General features: G+C 37.7%; 1 protein-coding gene across 2 annotated transcripts in view; it reads left to right on the top strand.

The window, feature by feature from the left end:
- LRPPRC (leucine rich pentatricopeptide repeat containing) overlaps nucleotides 1-20694 on the top strand; it is a 161141-nt gene that overhangs the window by 39155 nt on the left and 101292 nt on the right. For both annotated transcript variants that reach the window (XM_039529687.1, XM_039529688.1), the window contains exons 12-21: nucleotides 915-1033; nucleotides 1686-1779; nucleotides 8828-8897; nucleotides 12436-12463; nucleotides 15128-15185; nucleotides 16337-16443; nucleotides 16656-16733; nucleotides 17086-17139; nucleotides 17864-17977; nucleotides 19227-19357. In XM_039529687.1, the coding sequence (XP_039385621.1) occupies nucleotides 915-1033; nucleotides 1686-1779; nucleotides 8828-8897; nucleotides 12436-12463; nucleotides 15128-15185; nucleotides 16337-16443; nucleotides 16656-16733; nucleotides 17086-17139; nucleotides 17864-17977; nucleotides 19227-19357 (853 nt within the window). The remainder of the gene's footprint in view (nucleotides 1-914; nucleotides 1034-1685; nucleotides 1780-8827; nucleotides 8898-12435; nucleotides 12464-15127; nucleotides 15186-16336; nucleotides 16444-16655; nucleotides 16734-17085; nucleotides 17140-17863; nucleotides 17978-19226; nucleotides 19358-20694) is intronic.

Genomic DNA, 20694 nt, shown 5'->3' with positions numbered 1-20694 from the left:
GCTGTGTGGTCAATTTTAAGAAAATGTTTTATGTTTCTTAAAATTTAATTTTTACTATATTTAGCTTGTGTTGGTATTGTTCATATATTTTCAAATAGATGTCTATGCTGAAAATTTAGGACTTGATCTTGTGAGGTGCTGAGAGCCTCATGGAAGTGCAGAGTGATTTCAGTGGGTGTTGTGGGAACTTCGCACCTTGCAAAATTGGGCCCATTATCCATGTACAAACTAGGCCAACTCACCAGGATGCCTAAGCACCTAGTTTGAACATGTCAATATTTATTCAGCCTTATGCAAGGTTAGATACCTGTTTTGAAAGTCTGGACCTTGGCAGTAGAGTTGGGCGCGAGGACCAGAGCTAAGTGTGTTTCTTAACACACGATCACAAATGTCTTGAAGCTGGCTATATGCATTTATTTATGCAGTTCAAATTAGTTTCCGTATTCAGCACATCAGATATATGGACATCTTCAATGTACAGTCTTAAAATATTTATAACGAAGTAAAAATAGTAAATTGAGCCACAATTCTGGGCTGGAGTCTCATCTAGTTATAGGTGCTAGTTCTTTAATTATAATCCCAATGAAGCAGCTCATCTTCACTAAACCAAAACTATGCTTTACTAACACTACAGATGCAGGGTGAACTAAGAGTTTTCAGTCTTTGTCAGTTTACTGTGGAATAAGATAGGTATAAGAATGGTTTATCTATTTTTGATTTCAGAATTAAGAATTTGATTATTGAAGTAAAAAAAAATGCTCAGCTTCTGTGCAGCAGGAACTAGAAAAGGGGAAAAATGTACTGAATAAGCATGGAAATTAATGTTTATATCTTTCCTTTTATAAAAAAAATTGAACTTTTAGTTATCTGAAATTGTTCAGCATTCTGTACACTTTCTAATATTGCTTCTTTAGGTACTATTGGGGTCCTTAAAGCAATGCATGAGCTGGGGGTGGAACCTGATGTGGAAACATACACAAACTATGTTTTGACAAATTTTGATGACATTCAGACTTTTCGTGCTCTGCTACAGGTGAGTTTAAATGAACAATTTTTTATATATTGCTATGTTATGGCCCAATTCTGCAGCTTTGTGTAGGACTCTCATTGACTCCAGTGGTGTTCTGGGGCATGCAGTTGCCACACAGAGAAGCCCATTAATTGTTCTATGGACAATTTTTTAAAAGTTATTTTCCATTGTTTGCCCACATTTTCCTCTCCCCATTCACCAAAGAGGATTTTAAAATTGCTATACCATGTGATGTTTTTCAGTAATGCATTTTTCCATTTTTGGAAATAAAAGATTTTAAGTAATACCATGTAGCTGATTTCAGTAGCTTTATTTTATTATTTTCCAATTATGTTAAAAATTTCAGGTTCCAATTCTTTTTCCCAGGAATTTTCTTTCCTACTGGTGGTGGTACATGCTCAGTCTTTGTAGAGGGATTGTACCTTTAGTGGTCAAGAGTGGCTCCTTTGGCCAGCTAATTTGTAGCACCGATGGGCTTGCGAAAGCATGTCATTCTGTCCTCTTGACAAGAAGAATGGTGTCTACAATTTGGGGCTCCAAAATATTTGTAGAAAGGGGATGTTGTTAAGCAGAGACATGGGGAGGGCAGTGTTTAAAAATATTGTTGAGTATCAGGTTCCGTGTGTGTATGTAGTGTAATGCTTTTTATCCATAGGAAAATGGCTGTCCATTTGAAACTGAAGAACTCTCTGTAGCAGAATTAAGACATGAAGCAATATATGGAACATTGGAAAATGTTTTATCATTATGTAAGTATCTTCAATGTATTTAGTAGATGTCTTTTTAACAGATGCAGATATGGAGTACTTAGGTTGATGTGTGTGTTTTGTAAATATTCAGACATATTTAGATAGTGGTTGGGGTTATTATGAAGTTTGTACCATAAGGGGGCATTGTGGCATTTGTGGAAAGGATCTCAAGGATATCTTCTGAAGCTGCCAGTTTTTGGCAATGGGTTTTTTACATGTGTTACAAACTGCTTTTTTAATATGAACATGCCTCATGGGCTTTGCATACATGTTTTTATTCCTTCATATTACATTTATTAAAAAATTATAAACGTGGTACAAAAATGACAAACTGGTATTTAGGTTAATTTTATGTTCTCCATCAGTCCCTTTGTCAATAGGAGCTGCAAGTATATAACTAATGGGATAAGCAGGCCCTAGGTTTACAATAGTGCAAGTAAAGTTTTTTAAGGACCGGATTTCTGTCAGAAGACTTTGCAGTACTCAACAGGTCCCAATTTGGTATTAGTTACGTTTTTGACCAGTATCCTTGTAAAATTAAAGATTGACAGTGTTTTGTTCAAGTTTATATAGTTGTTACATTGCTAACCTGATTATTTATGGTACTTCTTGTAAGTAAGATATGTACTTACCTCAAACAATTATTGATTCTATAAAATTCACTCTGAATTCTGCCATCTTTTGTTCCTGTTAACTCAGTCAATAACACCATGAAAATACAATACTTAGCTGTTCTTTCAGATAACAGAGTAGTAGTGCCTGGCTGGAGCAATGGTAGCTCTGCTGGAAATGAAACATTTTGTAAGGTTTCCGTTACTTGAAGAAGCAAAACTAAGTGTCCTTTATTTTTTTACTTTGGCTAGAGTGATCAACTTTTGGTATATCCAGTAAGAGTGGTTTTGTATTGTCACTCTTGATGTAGTCTTAAATAGTAGATTATTTAGCCAGAGACAAATTCATTACATGAGCAACCACCTTTTGTAGTAGTATTCCATATATTAAGGTTTGTAATTGAAGAAAGCATGCAAATGTTTACCTTACAAACACTAATTTAAAAGGAAATTACTTTTGTAAAATTAATGCTGGCCCAGTGTTCATTAATGGTAGTTAATCTCGTCAGCACCCAAAAGATAATAAGGCACAGACTGTAAAAAGTATAAATTTGTTAATGTAATTTTATAGGGAAAAAACTTTAAGATTGTCTCACCAGTGCAGTCAGTGGAGGTGAAGCATTTATGTTGGCTGCTATCAAGGTCTATTGATTCTGCTTCTTATCCCCTATAATGTATAGATTTCTGTTACTGACAAGATGAAAACTGTGAAGCATCAGTTGAGGAATCTGGGCGCATAAGTCAGCATAGATGAGAGCTATTTTCCCCTTTATCATGCCATTCCATTCCACTTCATTGTCAGCTTCTTTTGATTTTCTCAGACTTGTTTGTTGCTAAGGAAACCAGGTTGCCAATTGTCAGCAGCCGCTGAGCATACTGAGGTGTTTTATGCTAGTCTTTTTTTGAGCAGAAAGTTTAATATGCCACTGGAAAAATGTTTTTTGCTTGGGGATTTTGTAAAATCAACTGTAAAGGTTCTCTTAAAACAAACATTTCAGATTTTGGATTGTGTATGTGTAATAATTTCTGCTCAGGTCAGCATTCCTGTTCTCACATCTTCTACCTACCTATATCATATAGCCCTTCTGATAGTGACACCCTAGCCCTCATTGAACAGCAGTGATGTATTCAGCTTTGCATGGGGTTAATTTCATTATAATGTCAATCGTACACCATTTGAATAGGTTATAAAAAAACCCAGCATATAAGAGAGCATGTATTGGAAAACTGAACTTGCTTCATATGAAGTCTAAATGCATCATTGTGGTTCAGTGATTGCAGGGGTGTTATGCTGGAGTGGGAACCAGCATTCTGGAAAGATTTAAATGCAGGAGTGCTCAGCTAAGGACTCAGAAAACAAGGGGTTATGGGGAATAAATTAGAATTTTAAATGAGCTTTAAGGGATACTTAATTTCACAATTTTCCTTGAATTTTTCCCCCCATATTGATAAAAGTAACACTTAAGATTACTACAGCTGAATGTTATTAAAGCAAAAGTATTTTTCTATGTCACATTCTGTTGATTTACTTAGTTCATTGGATGGCACTTGAGAGATAATCAGTTTCACTGTTTTCCTGTATATGTATTTAGTTTATTTTGTGGGTAATTTACTCAGGAACAGTGGAAAGAGGGAAAAAATTAAAAAATAAGAAAATGTGATTGTAAAACCACCAGAATTTGGCAAGCATACTTTAGGACTTGAAACAATTTTTAACTTGTTTAAAATGTACTGACTTTCAAGCTGTTTCCCCTGAAGCTTGTGTTCTCTTTTGTGATGAATGCCACAATCCTAAATTTTTTAATCTTGTTGCATTTTTCACAAGAGTGCTAACTTCTATAACGCTTGGGCGTATCTCCCCTATATTGTCTTGTGGTCAGGATTAGCATGTAAATTGTTAGCATTAATGAGATTTAACTGAGTTAAAATCTCACTGTCACTTTTGGAATAGTAGACCCCTTTGAAAAGATGGCAAATTCAAACAGAAATACCCTTTTCACATAAGATGTAATGAGACCACAGAACTCATTGCTCCAGGATACCAATGAGTCTGAAAACTTATCAAGATTCAAAAGGGAGTGGATGTTTATGGGTAACAAGAATATCCAGAGTTGTTTCAAATAACGGCCATAAGAAGAAAAAATTTGGATGAGGTCTTAAACATATAATGCTTTCCAGGGCTTAGGCCTTGTCTACACTACAGAATTTTGTCAACACAAGTTATGCTGATAATCAAAAAATGGTATAATTACATAGTTTGTGCATGTTCACACTACACTCCTTCTGTCGGCAGAGCGCATTCACACTTGGTACTCTAGCATTGACAGTGAGAGCAGTGCACTGTGGGTAGCTATCCCACTGTGCTACACACTGCCTTCTACAGCTAGGAGTTGTGGGAAGTACATTATGGGTGGGCTCAACGTCCCATGATGCAGTTCTTTCCATCCCAGCATTCCATGAGCTTCCAACTGCGTTTCATGGCATTTTTCAACAGCCTCTGTTTACTGTGCATCCACCATCTCTGTCTGAAACGAAGTATCCTGCGCTGCTCTCTACTGCTGTGGTCACTGTTATACACACCTCGTGGATGGTCATGCAGTATATCATGAGCTTCCAATCTGAACAGGAATCAGAGTTGCCTGACCTGCTGTGTGCCATGGAAAGAAACAACACCAGATTTCTTTTGGCATTTACTGAGCAGGTGAACGTTTTAGCCTGTTACTTTTGGGCTCGGGAAACCAGCACTGAATGATGGGATTGCCTCATTATCTAGTCCCGGGATGATGAGCAGTGGCTGTAGAACTTTTAGCTGCAGAAAGCCACGTTCCTGGAACTGCGTGCGGAGCTTGCCCCCAGCACTATCGGCGCAATGACATCAAAATGAGAGCTGCGCTCTCAGTGGAGAAGCACGTGGCGATAGCGTTGTGGAAGCTGACAACTCCAGACTGCTACTGGTCGGTCACGAATCAATTCGGAGTCAGGAAATTGACCATTGTGGGCTGTGGTAATGCAAGTGAGCAGGGCCATTAATCACATCCTGCTACGAAGGACTGTGAGTTTTGGCAATGTGCGTGAAATAGTGGATGGCTTTGTGGCAGTGGGATTTCCTAACAGCGGAGGGCTGATAGATGGCATTCATAGTCCAATTTTGGCCCCGGACATCTTGCGACAGAGTACATCAATAGAAAGGGGTACTTCTAAGATATTGCAGGTGCTTGTGGAATGCAGTGTGGTTTGGGAAGGTGCATGACAATGCATCTTCAGGAACACTGGCTTGTACAGAAAGCTCTAAGCAGAGACTTTGTTTCCAGACCAGAAGATTCCAGTGGGGGGAATGTTGAAATGCCCATAGTGATCCTTGGAGATCCAGTGTACCCCTAAAGCTCATGAAATCTGGACAGCAGTAAGGAACACTTCAACAATAGGCTGAGCAAGTGCAGAATGACTGTGGAATGTGCCTTTGGCAAATTAAAAGCACGCTGGTGCTGCCTTTATGGCAGGTTAGACCTAAATGAGGAAAACATTCTGTAGTCATAGCAACCTGCTTTGTGAGGCTAAGGCTGAAAAGTTTTTCCAGGGTGGATCAAAGAGGTGGATCACCTGGCTGCTGAATTTGAGCAACCAGATACCAGGGCTGTTAGAGGGGCACAACAAGGGGCGATTTGAATCAGGGAGGCTTTGACGCAACATTTTGATAATGAGCACCAGTAATATGTTTTTCTATACAGCACTCTGCCATGCTTTGTTAGCTTGCCACCTTGCATGAAAATTGTGATGATTCTTGACTGGGATTTGTAGTCAACAAATGATCAAACTGCCACTATGTATTACTATCAGTAGCAGCCGTCATGTGTAGGGGACAAATAAAGACGGCTTATCTTTCAGAGATTTTGTTTTTATTAAACCAATTAACAATACACACAAAAGGCTTGATAGGAAGGGAGATAAGAGTGCAGAGCAGTGTAGTCTCTCATAGCTGTGTGTAAGTTCAGCTATCATTTTGGAAGCTGTCAGAAGGGGTGGAGTGAACTGAGTAATGAGATGTTCTGAAGAGTTGCAAGGAATATGTGGGAGGAGTTTTGGGAGGGCAAGAAAAGCAGTTCTGTATTGGTGGTGGGGATGGAGTTGAGGGGGAGAGCATGCATGTGTTCTGCCTGGAGCATGAGTAGGGACTTCAACATCTTTGTTTGCTCCTCCATCACTTTTATCATCAATTCCTGGACCTTTACAGTGTGCTCCTCACTCTCCTTTTTGTCCTGCCGTTCTATTTTAAATTTTTCCTTCAGGATCTCCCTCCGCTCCCCCCTTCTTTTTTTTTTTTTTTTTTTTTTCCCCCCCAGCCTTTGAGGATTGGAGAATTTCCCAGAACATGTCCTCCTTGCTCCACCTTGGTCATCTGGTGGAGGCGCTTTGCTGGTGTGTAGAGGGTTCCTATGAAGGACACATTTGCCAAAGCACAAGCAACAATACAGAGCAGCATGATTGTTAGTTCATGCACAGCATTGAATCATTCTAGTAACATGCACCTCTTTTAACACACAAATCACTTTCTCACTCCCTTTGCAAGCACACCTCTCAGCAAATGTCCTCAACATGGTGAGTTCAGCCTGGGTGGGTGTTGGGCATTCAAGATGGGGCAAAGGGTATTAAGTGTGTCTTTGGGGGGTTTTTTTGTTTTTTTTTTTTAAGGGGATCAGTGCAGGTGACTAGAGACAGTATTGTAAATTCTGCCACTATTTTCCACAGGCGGGAGGGGGGGTCATTGAAGCCGATATCTGACTCCTGAGGGATATGCAAGGGTGCATCTCCTGCTTGCTTGTGGGTTCAGACCCAGTGCCTATATTGCTCACCTGTGTGCTGTTTTGGTCCCTGCATAAGTGATTGCCAAGTGGAGCAGGAAAGTTTCCTACAATGGGGGAAGGAACAAAGCAGTTCTGCCATGGAACCTTTAGCAGAGGATTGGCGAGTACCTCCAGGAACGTTTCCTTGAAATCTCTCTGGAAGATTCCCGTGAAATCTCTGTGTGCATTAACACACTGTTCCGCTGCACTGCTTAGCTGCAGAGGGGAATGTGGAGCACACTCAAACATAGCTAGTCTGGTACATTTCTGTCCTTTCACCCTCTTGTACAGTATACAGAGCAAAGGACAGCTCTACCTCATATAACCCAGCAGCATCAACTAAAAAAGATCACTTATCAGGGTTCTTCTCTCCTGCATCGTGTGCATCACAGACAGAGTGCTTGGACTGGCTAGACTCCTCTGGAGTGGAAAAGAATTCCTGGCTCACCATGTCACTGGATGACCCTGCTGTGTTTGCCATGTCATTCTCCAACTCGACTTCCTCATCCACAACTTTGTCCTCAGGATTAGGTCCACTGTTCACCGCCTCTAATGTCGCTGAAGTATCCCTGGGGCTCTTGGTGGTGGAGGTGGGGTTGCTGCCAAGGATGGCGTCCATCTTAAAGAAGTGGCAGGTCTTCGGCGCAGCACAAGAGTGATGGTTTGCCTCCCTTGTCTTTTGCTACGCCTGCCTCAGTTCCTTTTTCTTTGCACACTACTGCTGCATGTCCCATTCATAGCCCTTATCCAACAAGTCACGAGAAATCTGCCTGTGGTTATCAAAATTCCTACGGCTGGAGCAGAGATGGGACTGCTCAGCCTCCTTTCCCCATATAGTCTTCAGATCCAACAGCTCCGGTGTGCTCTAAGTGGGAGAGCGTTTGCTGCATGGAGCCGTCATGGTTAGCTGGGAAGATGTGATGTGAGCTCTCCATGCTGAGCTAACAGGAAATGGAATTTCAAAAATTCCCAGACCTTTGAAGAGGGAAGGGCAGATGCCTGTGTACCTGAGTGCAGGGCAGCGGAGTTCCAACTGCTGACCAGAGTGGTCAGGATGGCATTGTGGGATACCTCCTGGAGGCCATTTACAGCGATATAACCAAGCGCGGTGTCTACACTGACACTTTGTCAATATGACTTTGCAAAAAGCTCTATGCCTCTCGTCGATGTGGTTTTATTTTGTCAGCAAAGCAGGAGAGTTTTGTTGGCAGAAGTATTGTGGTGTGTACAACTCCACTGTTTTGTCAACGAAACCTGACTTTTGTTGATACAACTGTGTAGTGTGGATAAGGCCTTTGACCAGTCTCACTATTAAACACCAGGATGGGACCTAATGTGGAGGACAGATTATCCAACATCTGTCTACAGCAGGATTCTTACTAACTAGTACTTGCCAGGGACAGGATACTGGTCTTAAATGGACCTTGCTTTTGGATTAAGTGTGTGGCAATTCCTGTGTTTCTAATGGTGATTTACAAAGATGATTAATACTTACTAGATAAGGAAAAAGCGTCACTTCCATTGGGTCCTGTTCTAGTTGAGCAGATAACTTTTTTTTAAAAGAGAGATTCTTCTAAATATTTATTATTTTTACAGTGTCTTCACCAAGTATGCCCTCTGTGGATTTGTTTCATTTTAAAGGCTGTCTCATTTTTGGCTTTAGAAGGTAAGATTTCATAAAGTAAACTTCCCTCCCCTCTGTAACTGGTCGGATATCCCCTCCTGCACCCCACCCTTATGTAATTTTTCCCTGATTAAATCTGAAAACTTAAATTTAAAAGAAGTTGGTTTCCATGGACAGGTCAAAAAGTCCAGAGCACTCCTGCCCCCTCTCTGCACCTTCCTCCATTAAAGTGACTAGATTGCTGTAACAGCCCCTCACCTACCCCAATCCCCAGCCTAGTAGCAATAATGCTAGCTGTATGATGCTGGAAGAGTGTAAAATTGACCTGAGACCATGACCACGACTATTTTATTTCTAGTCACTTTTTTGCATTTCTGCTGGTATTGAAATAGAAATAGGTGTGTAGGAGCAAAGGGAGGTTTACAGCCCTTTGTATCATTTACTTACTTTGGTGAGAAGAAATTGAGTTTTAAACTTGATGAAATTATGGCTTAATGTAATGAAAGAATTTCTTATTTCTTTTCAAACTATTCAGAAAGTGAGCTAAAAATGTTAGGTGTCATCCTGTGTGCTATATTTGTGTCTGTGATTATTGAAGACAGAACTGTTAGGCTGCTAGCCACAGTCATTTAGCTGGGAGGCAACATGATTCAGTGGATTGAGCACTGGAACGGGAGAAAGGAGATCGGGGTTCTTTTCCCAGTTCTTCCTTTGATTTACTGTGTGAATGCACAAGTCACTTATCCTCTGTGTGCCTTGTTCTCCCTGTCTGTAGTATGAGGATAATTATATTCGCTACATTGTAAAGTACTCTTAATTCTACAAACTAAAAGCAGTATATGAGTGCTAAGTATTTATATGGTGTGCAGTAGAAATAAAATGCCAACTTTTGGTGTTTCTTCTCTTTTTTTTTTTTTTCAAGCAACTGTTGTTTCAAGAAATGTGTTGTTGCTTTATTTTGTTCTGTCTTTGTACTCTGTGTTGGAAACAAGAAATTGTTTCAAAATCTTCAGACATCACACACACAAATTTCCCCCTTTTTAAACTTTATTTGACTCAAAGAGGAGGTTTGGTTCTTCGGGCTTGGTCAAGGACAAATTCATCCAGTCGTAGATGGAACCATAGCTGGGTTTCTGGTTATGTACGATTTGAGATGGAGCATGGGGCAAATGCTTTGTAAAAGGAGGCTTGATGTCTCAAAATAGGAGCTGTGTTATATGTTTGTGGTTTTTTGTGTGTGTGTGTGGGCGGGGGGGTTGTCTGTTTTTTGAGACTGGTATCTCAAGTTCAGGGGATCTGTTGCTTTTGTGAAAGGCACCTAATCTCAAAATTGTGGGTGAACCTTTCCAAGTGTAAGGTCTGGCTTTTGTGAAGTAAAGAATTCACCTCTAGTGGCCACTTACCCCTACCTGAGAACCTGCTGCTTTGAAGGCAGTGACCATCAGTCTCATCACAAAATCTCTTCTTCAGATGCCCCTTCTGTTCTTCCCTTCTGGGCTTTTGGCTCCCAGGGTCAGATTAGCGGTTGGGGATGGTATGTTCTAGGCACCATCCACTCTTAGCGCCAAAATGAGCCTTAAGCAGATTGTTCAGATCTTCATAATACCGTCAGCCATGAAACAGTTATCGGTGTTGACATTTAAATTATCTTTGGAGAACTCAGTTCACTACCCATTGAGATGTGTGGGGCATACAATGGGGAGTATTGTTTCAGGGTGTCTCCAAATTGGGACAGACATCGCTATGCCATTTACACTCAATTCATGTATTCAAGATTTTGTTCGCAACTGTCATGGCTAGAATTTTTTTTATGAAATTTGAGAATCTAGCAAACTCTGAAGAAGTTCCAGATCAGCAACCTGGCATCAGTGTGCCGATTTCAAGTCCTGCACCCCACAGAAGACTTTGGAAGTAAATGTCCAATTTGAATCTTTACATAAGTAGATTTTAGGGCTAGAATCTTCATACAACTCTCCCCCCACCCCCACCCCCGATACATAATAGATTTTATGTAAAAGAACCCCCAAATGATTAGCCTGGACATTATTTTGGGGGTGTGTATGTATGTATGTATGTACACACACACACACACACACACAAAATAATGTCCAGGCTAATCATATATATACATACACCTCTACCCTGATATAACGTGACCTGATATAACACGAATTCGGATATAACATGGTAAAGCAGCACCCCCGGGGGGGGGGAGGGGGGACTGCGCATTCCGGCAGATCAAAGCAAGTTTGATATAACACAGTTTCACCTATAACGCGGTAAGATTTTTTCGCTCCTGAGGACAGCGTTATATCAGGGTAGAGGTAGGTGTGTGTGTATGTAGTTGTTTTTTGTTGCTCTTTTTTGGGAAGAGTCAAGTGATCTGAGAATATCAGTTGGTTGACATCACTATGAAGTGACATGGTAGATCAGTTATTAGTCTGGAAAGTTCACTAAAGCTCAGAGACAGCATTCAGTTTTCTCTATAAACTTGTGTGTGACTCATTTTTAATTTAACCTTTTTGTGCCATTGTCAGTCTAAGTGAAATACAAGTTGAATGTGCTTAAAAAAACAAACAAACCACCATGAATTTTTCTGAATGCTTTATAATAGTTTCCATGTTCCTATTTAGGCTGAGAGCTTGATATCCTTTTATGGTGGGGAGAGGTAAAAGAGTGCAAAATACCGGTTACATCTTTGCTCTTGGGGCTTATCAAAATTACTGCTGTTGTGATGTCTGATAGTTTTGATGCGGTGTTGGTGATGGGTGTTTTGAGCTCTACTTTCTATGTAGTGTTTTTATGTTGTATAAAACGTAGGAACTTAGGGTTTGCTATACCAGTTTGAATAACTGATTTGCAGTCTGGCAGCCTGCTCCCATTTTTGGCCTGTGTCCAATATCTGATGCTGCAAAGGAAAAAATGACCCTTCCCCCCACCCCCTCAGTGCAATTATACCATGCTATTTGTGGGAAGGGAGAAAACTCTTTTTCGCAACCTGCGTATAATCAGATTTACAACTGGAACATGAGATTTGATTACTTCCTTTTTTGCATGTATAATTGCAAATGTTGTTCACAAAAATTATTCACCCCGTTTTAAAATCTAGTTTTAGTGTTTGACTCTCTGGACTTTGCTGTAGTTAATTCCACATGCAACTGCATGAAATGTGACCTATTCTGTATTTGCCTGAAATTGATGTGAATGAAATACTGAATAGATTGAAGTACAGAATATCAGTACAGTTATCACCTGATAGAATAATAAATTTGTAAATCTCACTCTAGTCTTAATGGTAACTGTATGTATAGCGAGTCAGTTTTAAACAACATGGCAAACAAATGAATATGCATGTCAGAAACAGAAATATTTATGTGAAATGTATATCTGTTGTGTGAAAAGATAGTATCTTATGTAAATTTTAAAAAAAGACTGATAAATAACCCAGAGTAAGATGAATATTTACTATGCACAGACACTGGGTGCTTGTTAGCGGTAATACTCTTTGCTTTTTAAAAAATAATAAACTCAAAAATTATCTTACTGCTGTTAATTTTTTATCCTCTGCTGCCCTCTTCAGGTCTAACGATATAGATCTTTGGAGCAAGGTAAGTGAAGATGGTAAAACTGAAATTATAAATAGAACTATTTAGAATGCATTCAGAAACAAAATCTCTAACCACTACATGTGTAAAATGCACTACTGTGAATTTGAGTTCAGCTGCTGGTAACAGGCAGCCCTGACAGTAACTTCTGATCATGACATTTGTCATTAAGAAATTACGACACTTAATCTGGTCATGCATAGTAGTAGTATTAGGTTTGTATGGTAGGCATATTGAAGAAAAAACTGATGTGTTAGTGCCACTTCATTTAGTTTTATACATGATACTACTATGAAATCTCAGTATAACAAGTACAACAACTTAATTATTACTTATACAGTCACTAAACCTAATACACAATTTTATGTAGATTCAGGAGCCAATTCCTATGACTCTGTTCCCTTCAAATGTTTGCTAGGACTTAAAAACAAAGCTTAAGGTGAAAAAAATTGCACCGTGTCACTACTATGTTGTAGTAATATGGAGGATCTGATGTAAATGAACAAAAGCAAGGAAATTCCAGATGAAGGCAGTCACCCAGCTCAAGTCACAAACAGAAATCACTGTGATCATCTTGTCCTCCCAAGTGTGGTCCACGTTACATTCCACCCCACAATGTAACACATTTGGTAATATCTGCAGAGTACTGGATAGTGAAGTTGCTGTTAGATCAGGACTGAGATGCATTAATAGAGCTGTGAGTAAGAAGCTTTCACTACGTTGAGTTCAACACCTTGCTTTCAGGAGTTTACTTAGTTTTGTTTTTAAAGCTACTATCCTGTATTTGTTTCACTGTGCCACGCTGAAGTACTGCATGGCTCATAGCATGTTTTCATGATGATCTTGTGCTTCAATTTGCCTATGAGGAAAACTGAGGACAAAGTAGAAAACTTAGAATGTAATTTATATGGGTTTAAATTACATTACATTAGTTTAAGTCAGCTAATATAAACAAGAACGGTGAAGCACAAGTAGATTGTTCTTGTGCTTCATTGCCTCTTTCTAATGTGGAGGGAAAGTCTTAAACTCTTTTTAGATGGAAGTTTTTGGTGTGTTTTGGGGTTTTTTTTTTTTTTTTGCTTGCTTTTTAACATTTGAACTATCAATAATGTCACACAGGAAATTCCCTCCCATTGCTGGAGGAGCCTGGCAAGATCTTTGGAGATATCAAATAGTGATGTCACAAGCATGAGGCTGTAACCTGAGCTGCTGCAGCTCTTTCCCACAACTGAGAAAGAGAGGATGAAGTTTCTTTTGTGACAGTAGCTGAGCTGAAGTTGTTTGCTAGATTTACAAGTAGATACATTTTTTTCTTAAGGCATTCAATTTTAGAAAAAAGCTGTCTTGCAATTCAGAAGTCAAGTATTGAAATTGAAAAATATCATTATAATGAACAAAGGTTGCACCTCCAAAGAATCTCAATTTACAAGACTTCTTACTTTTTTTTAAAAGTGAACATTGTAACAGTCACTCTTTTTTTTTTGTTATTTCCTCTCATGCCATTCTGGGATTTGATTTCTGGAGCAGTGGGCTGTATGTTTTTGTGACTTCTCTGATATATTTCCAAGTACGAGTAAGAAAGGGGGACGAGGGAAGCAGTAGTTTAACTGTCCACATTGTGTTTTCTTGGTGGAACTGAATGTGATGTAGGCATCCCAGAGCAGGACAGGTGTCTGGCTTTGTTTGTTCCTCTCTATTAGTAAGGTGAAGATGTGTGGTTCCCTCCCCCTTCCATTACTTAAAATAGAGCTTTGTTCCCTCAGTATTTAGGTAACAACGTAAATACCTTTCTTACCCGTTTGGTTTAGCTTTGATACTAGCATCATGGTAGAAAAAGCCCAAATGTAGAACAATGACATATTTGAGAGAGAATGAAATAGGACTTTATGTAATGGCTGTGTCTTTGTATTAAGAAAAAACAAAGATGTTTTAAAGGTTTTTTGTATTTAGGGTGAGCATTTATCATATCAGTTTGGGGAGAGAAGGAATGTAGGGAGAATACCTTTTCTAAAATAAAATATTAGCTACTCCTTCAGTTTTATAAGACCAATTGGACCAATGTCAAATTGGTTAGCTTTTATACACTTATATTTAAGACTAAAGAACTAAATGTTGGTGCTTTCTATGTATGTACAAGGTGTCATTAAAAGTGAATATACTCATTTTCAAGCAAGGTTGCAACTGATGTGGAACATCTAAATTGTAGAAATTTTCAAATTAACATTGTGGGACATATAACTTTTTCTGCACAGCTTCACTTGTTTCAAACTGTAAGAAAATAAAAGCTCTATGGGCCGTTTTTCAGCAAATTGGAACATAATTTTAACAACTCCAGAAGTGACATTGGTTAATGATTGCTGTAAGCAATGTCTTATTTATGATCACTTACTTTGTAGAATGATACGTAAACAGAATAGAATAGAGTCTAATTGCCATACCTCAGAAAACATTTCAGTTTACAATATATTTTTTTAAAGAAAAACGTATTATTTACAACAAAAAAAAAACTTCCTTGTATTTTATTTTTTCCTAGTGAATTACTGTGATGTGGTATAGAATAATACCTTAGTGGAGAGGTCCTTTATTATTTGGAGAATTCAATTTCAGATACTATTTGTCCTTGCTTGCTTCTGTTGACTGCAATGTGCGATTACTCTGTCTTACCAGATAACTGAACTGTTGTACAAGGATGGACGTTATTGCCAGACGCCTCCAGGACCAACTGGTAGAGTTTCAATTTCTATGATTGTAACTTATCCACAAATCCGTTCTTCTGTGTAATGATGGGCTTGAGGGATTACAACAGTAAACACTGATTGCTTCTTTTTGAAAGTGAAATTCAAAAACATGTTGGGTAAAATCTTTATCCTGATAATCACAGCATATTTTATGAGATCCAATGTGATCTTTCATTACTTTTTTTAAATTAAAATATATTTCATATTTAGAAAAATGAGCAGTTTTTAAAAGTAAGATAGAGATTTCAAATAAATCAGTCTGTGTCAATATTATTCATATAGTGAAAATGTTTAAGTAGAATCTTTTCCAATTAATGTTCATTTTGATAACCTTTTCTAATTTTATAAAAGAAAATGGTACATATCAATCCAAATACATTATTTTGGAACAAATTGACTCTTTTTTCATTTAATCTAGATAAATACATTGTCTATTTTTTGTTTTAATTCCTATTTTTCTGAGTATAAGTTTCGTACAGGAAATGGAACCTTTGGGAAAGTCCTTAACTCCTTCTTGAGGCTTGAGTACAAGGCCATATAAATTTTTATGCTTGAATGCATAAGAAAATTAGTGCTGTTAGCTAAACCATCTTTGTTAATCTTGATTTTCATTGGCTAATAGGCAGCTCTTCACAGGATTATTGGATCTACTTGTTAAAATCATTTAATATTCTTTACTCTGTATTTATGTTCCACTAGCTGGCTATAAAAAACATTTTAATATAAAAAATGTGTAAAAGATACAGAATAAAATATGCAAAGCTTTAGGAAGCTATTTTTTCTTTTGAGCAATGACAAAATATTTGTGGCAACTATTTGGGGTAGTGGGTAGGAAAGGGGGGGAAGGCCTTGGGCAGTACCACTTCTGTCACACAGTGGTGGAAAGAATAGATTGAAGTAAGATTCTGTACTGAAAAGCTGTCACTGGGTCTGAAAATAATTAATATTCCTTTCACTCACCAGTTAGATATGTGCTCCCAAACCACATAATCTCTATGCCTCAGTGATCATTGTTGCCATTTCAGAGCCTCTCATCAGGGTGACATCTCACACCAAAATGATTTCTTATAAATTAATCTTGATAACATGACAGTCTCAGTAATTTTAGTGGAATGCTTTCTCTTGTTTTTTTCCACAGAAGCTGTTGGCTATTTTCTTTATAACTTGATTGACAGCATGAGTGACTCAGAGGTACAGGCCAAGGAGGAGCATTTGAGACAATACTTCCATCAGCTGAAGAAGATGGTACCATTTCATTTTTTGCTACATAATGCCTGTCCTGCCTGACATGTATCTATTAGATTTGAAATTGCTGCTTTTAAGTACAACTAGACCACTTCTCAATGACATGCAAGAGCTGGAGACTTAAATTATGTCTGAGATAATTTCTGTTAGACAAATTTCAGTTTGGTTGTATTTCAAAACTCATGTAATTTTCCCCCCACCTCTTGATACAGAATGTAGTAATCCCTACAAATATCTACAGAGGCATTCGCAACCTGCTGGACGCCTATCATGTTCCTGAATTAATTAAGGTCTGTGGTTATATAGTAACTATTTTATTTCTTTAAAATATAAAATATATATGGTGTGTGTTCCAGGAATATAATCTTGCCGAAATAGATGTATTTGATTAACTGTGTAAACACTTCATCCTTTCCCTAAATCTTCTTTGCTCTTGAAACCCAATTTTATTTTAGAATATTTGTGAAGAGCTACATTTGATGAAAGTATTCTAAAGAATCAGTCTTTCCTTTTAGTAAATCTAATAACACTAGAAAAAAGGCTATTGTACTTGCCACAACATTTTTAGCATTTTAAGCTCATTTTATTCATATAGTTTGTTCTTTTTATTTACTGGTATTTTTATGTCTTATTAAATTTTAGGATATAATTTTAGTGACTGATAGAGAAAAGTTGTCAGTAGCAGACATTCCAAAAGTAAGTCAATTCACTGATAGTTGGATTTCTCTGTGGCATAGTAATCAAATGTTGGGGGGGGGGAGGGAATAATGCATGAAGATATTAACTAGTTCTCAGTGATATAGTTGTGTAGCCTACAACTAGAAGTATTCCTGTTTTGGGAGGAGTTTGAGGGCCATGCAGAAGGAAGCACAGTTTAGTAATTAATACACAAGATTGGGAGTCAGAATATGTAGGTTCTTCCTCAGACTTGCTGGTTGAGCTTGGCAATTCATTTAGGTTCCATGCCTCAGTTTCCCCATTTGTAAAATTCAGGTTATAGTGGTGGTGTGAGGCTTAATCGTCTTATGCACTCTGAACTCCTTGAATGACAGGAGTATAAATCAAGTATGGTGGTGGTTGTGTGGCATCAAGTCTTTTTTTAATCTTCAGTGTGCCTAGGCAGAGAGGTAAAGAAACAGGCCTCTTCTCTCTACTTCTACCACTAAAGAAATAAGCCTGAGAGAAGCAGATGTTTCCACACTGTAAAAATGTTAGACTTCAAAGCTCCTATGGCTTCAGTTTTTATTATGCCATTGTCTCAAGTTTTTAACTGGCATCAGCTTCTTAATTAGCTACAGCATTCTTAATTGTTACAAATTTTTCTTTTGAATTAGGAATGAACAGGTTTCACCTTCCTTTGGCAAAGTGACCTATTTTTTTTTTTTTAAACTTTTGTTTTCTTTTTATCACCTGTTTTTAGAACACTGAACTTGAAGTGTCTGCTTTGGAGGAGGAACTGGAAAAGCTAAAAGCTGAAAAGCAACCTATTGGAAATGTCCTAAAACAGCTTATAGTTGCTCTCTGTGCAGAAGAGGTAACTTGAGCAAGGCAGAGATAATTGCAAATGCTGAGCTATATTTAAAAGGAATGTAGATGACTGTATTATAGATAGATGTAGTTAAGCAAGGACAAGCGCAGTGCTTGAGGTTTCAAGGTTTGATGCTTATAAATCAAACATAAGTGCAAAAAAGCAATTAAAGAAAAAGGTTAACTAATTTCAGCTACACCTTGAATGACATGTTTTGGGGTTGCTGAAGTTTGTTTACAATAATCTGCAAAGTGAATGATAGTAACAGCTGTGATAGGTTTATCATACATGCCAAATGTCCTTTCAAGCCATGGCTCCGGTCTCTTATATCTAGATTGTCAAGCAACTGATACATGCAGTAGTCATTTGCAAGTCAAATATTACTAGGTTGTTAATGCAGGGATTGAAATTCCATTTTCCTGCTGGAGGAAAGCTCTTTCTGAGATAAAGAGGCTCTTGCCTTCATTCGGCGAGCGTCCAGCTGTAGCTCATATTCATTTTAGTGTGTGCAATTTGTGGGATATCATCAGACTTTTGTCCAATTTCTTGTTCAGTATGATTTTGTCATATACCCATGGTTTTACAAAGAGCCATAACTGTGTTTAAGATTATAGCACAGTATTCAGTATTGCTGTATATCCAGCCTTTGGAGAGATTCTGTTTCTCAAATGACTGTCTGTTATAATGCTGTACCTGAGACTATAAGAATAGTCTGATAAGTCATAAGCTTTAATATGGCACCCATTAAATTGCATAAACAACAACGCAATTGTTTTAAAAGATTTTTTAAAAGATTATGGCAAATGCTGAAGCAGCCTGTTCGTTGATTAGATTATGAACTGGTTTCTTGTCTTACAAAGTTTTTTCAATTTTGTGTTTAGGATATTGGTGCCTGATGAAATTAAACCATGGCATTGTACATAAATATTAGTCCATATTCCATAGTAAATCATGTTTGTAGTGCTGTGTGACAACAAAAATCAGTCTGTAATAAAACATTGTAGAGACTGCTATTAAAACAGGGAGACTAATGCCTAAAATACACCTTTCAGTTAAGTTGAACTGAAACATTTTGGGAACAGGTGAATTTATTTTTTAAAATTAAAATTAAATACCAGCTTTGTTTCATGAACATGTTTTTTTTGGTATTAAAACACTAAAGCTATTCATACAGCTACATACTGAACCCTAGCATTCATAATGTCGTGTTGACTTTTTCCGTGGTTCACATCTTTGCTCTGTTCCTCTTTTTTAGAATATGCAAAAAGCCCTTGAAGTGAAAGCCAAATACGAACCGGACATGGTTGTTGGTGGCTATGCAGCCTTGATAAATTTGTGCTGTCGACATGATAATGTAGAAGATGCAATGAACCTGAAAGAAGAAGTGTAAGTACACCGGCACTGAAACATGTCACAGAGATTTATGCTGATACACAGACCTTGTTGAATTAAGTAGGTTGAATATTAACCCCTTCATACATTTTTAATTAGTTTTCCCCCATGTGTATAATTCTTAAGAAATATCAAGATTTTTTGTTAAAACAAGCAATCCTTCTCAGATTATCACACTTTTGAAAGTGTGCGTGTGATGTATTATCTTAAATAAGCAAATGATTATGTTTTTGTCAACAGCCTTTAGCCTTTAAATTCAGGTTTATTTTTGAAAAGTGGTAATATAACTACATTTATATTGCATCAGAATAGCAATGCTTGTAAGTGACATTATATTTTAAGACCTGTCAGCAAACATTTCCTTTTTAAACCTCCATTTTCAAAGATTATATCTTGGTTGTGAAAATTAGCTCCCAGCTAAAATGTGTTACGCATGGTTTGTCTGGGAGCAAATTGTCTTACAGAGCATTCTCCTTTCTTATCCCTTTCCCGCCTCACCCCCCAAAAAATTAAAATTCAATTTTAATGTTGCAGTGAATCATGATAGTTATATATAACTTTTGCATACTTTTGATTCTCCCCCTTCCCTTGCTATAATTTACTTGGATTTTACAGTGGAATTCAAGTCAAGTATCCATAATGTGGAGGGAGCTCTGTCGGTGTTGAGAGAGACACAAAATGGCTCACTTGTTAGTATTGGGAAACTTGCTATTGTGTGTATGTAGTAACTTTTTCCATGCTGTTTTTTTTTTATGTAAATATCTCATCATGAGATTTTTACCAAGTAAGATTGAGTTTTATAGTAGTGCTTCAAAGGTAGGTCAAGGTTCATTGATCTGCTGTGAGGTTATTATAGAGCTGCCAACAAGTGCCTTAAAAAGCACCTTCCTCCTTCAATACTCTTGGGAAAGTGACTAAATTAAAGAAAAAATACTATGAATAGTAGAAATCGAAGGGGCTACAAAAGGTGGATGACTTTATGTTCAGTGCTATTTGTACTGTAATACTCAAAGACGGGGTGTTTGCAGGAAGAAGTTTCTGTCTTAAATATGGGAGAGGTGTGCCTTGTTCTTCCCTACTGTCAAATTGATAAAGACATCCCTTTTTTAAATTCTCTGAAAAGTTTCTTTGCTGCCTAATATCCTTTTTTAAAGAGAAAAAATGTACTTCAATGGCAAACTTTGACTGTCAGATTCTCTCTGAAATATTTTACTCTAACTTCTGTGTAACTAATTCCATACCTTTGTTACTTTGTCTTTAAGAATAACCCTTCATTCTATATACTTTAAAAACTGAACTTCTATTAATGCAGTTTTTAATATGTTCTAATT

The sequence above is a fragment of the Mauremys reevesii genome, linkage group 3 (genome assembly GCF_016161935.1).
Source record: "Mauremys reevesii isolate NIE-2019 linkage group 3, ASM1616193v1, whole genome shotgun sequence".
NCBI classification, from domain to species: domain Eukaryota; kingdom Metazoa; phylum Chordata; order Testudines; family Geoemydidae; genus Mauremys; species Mauremys reevesii.
Note: the sequence above shows the minus strand (reverse complement) of the source record. Positions and strands in the feature narration are given on the sequence as shown.